We start from the raw sequence: 3,577 nt of genomic DNA, 5'->3' as shown, positions 1-3,577 counted from the left end.
TGGTTAAGACATGGGGTGTTACCACATGAGGTCTTGGAGTCGAAACTCGGCGTGACCGAGCATAACCTCCCTTATGTCTTGGCCATTTGCACTAATGGCTAGTAGCCACCCGTGATTTACCTCCTCCGTGTTAGCCTAGGGACGAATTGATGGGGACATTGGGGGCGAACGAATCACTTTTTATCACACGAAAGAGGTATTTATCTCAATTATAATGAGATTTGAATCTCATAACTTAAATTAACAGTACTTCATACGCGGTCTACTAGACCATTTTGAGAGAATAAAATAAAATAGATCAGGTAAAAGTTTAGGAAAAGGGAGGGAGAGAGAGGAAATGGCTGATCCGGATGCACGCGCCAACACCAAAAACACCTTGAGAGAATCCGAATCGAAACCAGACCGCACGCAGACAAAAAGAACACTCCGCATGGATCGTTCCTCTCCCCCCATGGAGTCACGGGCACTGGCACCAATTCCCCTCCTTGCTTTTGGCTCCTTCCTATTCCCACAATAAACTATCAAGTCCATTCCAAGCCGACAGACCAAAAGCGCTGCGTGATTTCAACAAATGCTGCCGCTACATCACCACCCCCCATCCTATTGCGTCTTGGCCACAAAGCCCCCATGGCTCCAGCTGCTCAGTTACCGTTCCTCTTCCTCTTCGCCTTGTGCCAGCTCCCGCTGCGAGCTCAGGCGGCGGCGAAGGCGGTTCCGGTGGTGGGCAACATCTCCAAGGTGGACGACTCCGAGCTGTTCCATATCTACTATGGCCAGAGCTTCAAGGTCATCAAGAACAGCGTCGATGGCAAAAGCTATCTTCTTATGCAGGTCAGATTAGTTACCTTCCCTGCTCCCCTAACCTTTTTTTTGCTGCCTCTGCTAATTTCTAACATCTTCAATGGTTGCTTCTTCCGCTTTGGGATTTGATGAATGGGGCACATGAAGAGTAATTCGAGGATGGCTGCGAGAACAAAGTACTGCACTGGAAGGATCAAATCCTTCGTCGTTCCACTTTCAAATTATTCTGTTGACACGACGAAATTTCCAGGTACTTGTTTTATGTCATATAGCTTTTTCACCAGTGAAGAAACACTAATTATTTCTCACACTGTACCTTTGCAGTGTCATTCTTTGAGGTAAGAACTGTTGCCGTGCAAGTGACAAAATCATCTATGAAATTCACAATCTTGTTCAGAAGTCTAGACATTTGCCTCCACTGTCTGTGTTTCTTCCTTTCTAATTCATGTAACTTGTAGTTGCTGGGCCTCCTGGAGAGCTTCAAGGGAATGACATCAGATCAAATTACTTCTCAGTGTTTACTCAAATCTTACATTAGTGGTGGTATCCAACTAGTTAGAAAGACAGACATGCAACAACTGACTCAATTCTCTGCACATTTCATCAGCAATGTAGACCAACAGCAAGCCTGCAATTTTGCTGCTTTTGTACCTCTAGATGAAAGAACTCCATTACAGGTACTGCAAATCATATAAAATATCAGTGCAAGAGATGTAAACTGTCCTTGTGTTTGCTTAGAAATAAATAAAAACTTCTAATTGAGTTTGTTGGTTTTTTATATGGGTGTCTTAAGAGAGCTGAATGGATTAAGTACCTAGCAACCTTTACAAACTCAGAAGTCAGAGCAAATTCAGTTTATGATGCTGTAAGGCCAGAACAACTATTCAATTATGACATTTTTGCCAATAATATAAGACACCTCATTCTTGAATTTGAGAAAAAATATGTCTGATTAAGGTCTTGACTTATAATTTTGCACCGTTTTGTCATCTAGAGAATATCTGTCACAGCTTTAACTAGTCAAATATTGCAGGTTAAAGAAAATTACATGTGCTTAAAAAAAGCTGCTGCAAACCTTACATCCAAATTCAAGCCCATTGTAGCATGGGTGGTGTATAACCAGGTCTTTCTTAAGTGCTGTTTTAGTGCATTTTGGTCAAATTTATAGCATGATGCTAGCACTTTTTATTGGACTTGTATCGATCAGTTTCTGTACCTGTGCAGGGAGTATGGTCATTTTCTAAAGAAAGTTTCGAATCAGAGGTTAGGAATTTCACAGCTCTTGTAAACTCATATGATTGAAGTGTGCAGACTATATACTTATTTTATATATTACAATGAAGTTTGTAAGGGATGCAGGAGGAGAGAACATTGATGACACTATCAGCGAAAATAGTTACAATGTTTCAGATCCAGACGATATGGACAATTTCCATGCGATCCTTTGTGTAAGCTTTAATCACAAGATTCTTTTGGTGCCTCAAAATTCTTTGTTTCAATGCCTACTACTGATCATTTACTCGATTTTGTATTCATACCATTCTTAAACAATGTGAAAATAATGAACATTTTTTTTTGCTTTCTTCTTCGACTAACTTCATGATGTGTATCACCACCAAATGAAGTACTTCAAGAATTGAATGATTATATTCCTTGATGTTTTCAGACAGTGGATGTTGTGATCGATCAGACATATGTAGCACAGCCTGAAGTGTACAAGTTGTCAACATTTCTTGAGAACATGGACGTTGAAGATGACTCCCGTTTCGCCTTTCTGACCAACCAAAGGGTATGGAGATATGATAAGAGAGTTTACAACTCTGCTGTTCTCGGTAAGTCTATCCAAAGTGAATACATCAGGGTGGCTTTGAAGAATTCATCACCATCGATATCATGTCAATTGTCATATGTTAAGATTATGACGATCGAAACCAACTGGACTATAAATTTTACTCGACTGAATTGGCTTAGTATTATCTTAGTACAAAATTAACACAAAGCTGAAAGTCTGATTGCAATTTTTGGAACTGATTCTATTCAAAAACCTAATTATCCTTGATATATATGGATGCAAATTTCGAACCATCATCTGTTACTTCAAACTAATACGACATTTGTAATGGCATCAAAGTTCAGAGTTTCACAATTTTTAGTTCTCTTCATTCTAAATTTCATAACATGTTTTGTATGTTCCAAGACTGGTTTGATGGAGCCATCTCGCAGCCGCAGTTGGTTTTAGCAGACCTAATTGAGGCCTTCTTCCCAACAGGCAACTACAACACAACCTACTTCAGAAACATTGCCAAGGTTTACCTCGAACTATTTTACTGTCTATTTATTATTTAGATTGCACATTCAACAACATTTCTTCTCCTTGGTCAGGATGAAGGAGTCATCACCATGGATCCAGAGTTATGTGACAGAAATCCTTCCACGCCCATGGACCCTGTTATTGTACCTTGCCAATGATGTAATCTGTAGCTCCTCATGGCTGAAATGCAGCATCTCCTGGAGTTTAGAACTTGACATCTAATGCGAAATTGTTGATTGCAATTTTCAATTTTGTATTAACATATTCTCACTGTTGCTAATTACTCAATCATTGACGTCGGAACATGTTTGAGTTGCTTCTCCCTCAGAAACAAGAATAACTGGTAAATTTGTTGTGTATTAGAGATATATTGCTATCATTGGAGAATTTATCCATGTTTGAGTGGTTCTGAGTCACAGGAACAAGGTTGAATAACTAGTTTATTAGTCAAGAAATTAACTATGC

General features: G+C 39.5%; 1 protein-coding gene across 2 annotated transcripts; it reads left to right on the top strand.

Moving 5' to 3' along the window:
* Positions 1-471: 471 nt before the first annotated feature.
* LOC121989320 lies at positions 472-3,480 on the top strand. Of its 2 annotated transcripts, XM_042543290.1 has the most exons (11): positions 475-831; positions 949-1,051; positions 1,126-1,139; positions 1,260-1,478; positions 1,595-1,666; positions 1,835-1,924; positions 2,026-2,064; positions 2,145-2,249; positions 2,468-2,633; positions 2,999-3,108; positions 3,184-3,480. In XM_042543290.1, exons 1-11 carry the CDS (start codon positions 628-630, stop codon positions 3,268-3,270), a joined length of 1,209 nt encoding a protein of 402 aa, XP_042399224.1. In that variant the 5' UTR covers positions 475-627; the 3' UTR covers positions 3,271-3,480. The 2 variants fall into 2 exon arrangements, with proteins under 2 accessions (XP_042399225.1, XP_042399224.1); XM_042543291.1 differs by lacking the exon at positions 1,595-1,666 and having other exon boundaries at positions 472-831.
* Positions 3,481-3,577: the final 97 nt, after the last annotated feature.

This window comes from Zingiber officinale, chromosome 6B, assembly GCF_018446385.1.
Source record: "Zingiber officinale cultivar Zhangliang chromosome 6B, Zo_v1.1, whole genome shotgun sequence".
In the NCBI taxonomy this organism is placed as follows: Eukaryota; Viridiplantae; Streptophyta; class Magnoliopsida; order Zingiberales; family Zingiberaceae; genus Zingiber; species Zingiber officinale.
Note: the sequence above shows the minus strand (reverse complement) of the source record. Positions and strands in the feature narration are given on the sequence as shown.

Coding starts and splice junctions, on each gene's coding strand:
- LOC121989320 (XM_042543290.1), top strand. CDS start 628: ATGGCTCCAGCTGCTCAGTTACCGTTCCTCTTCCTCTTCGCCTTGTGC. Junction 832..948: donor AAAGCTATCTTCTTATGCAG/GTCAGATTAGTT, acceptor GGGCACATGAAG/AGTAATTCGAGGATGGCTGC. Junction 1,479..1,594: donor ATGAAAGAACTCCATTACAG/GTACTGCAAATC, acceptor GGGTGTCTTAAG/AGAGCTGAATGGATTAAGTA.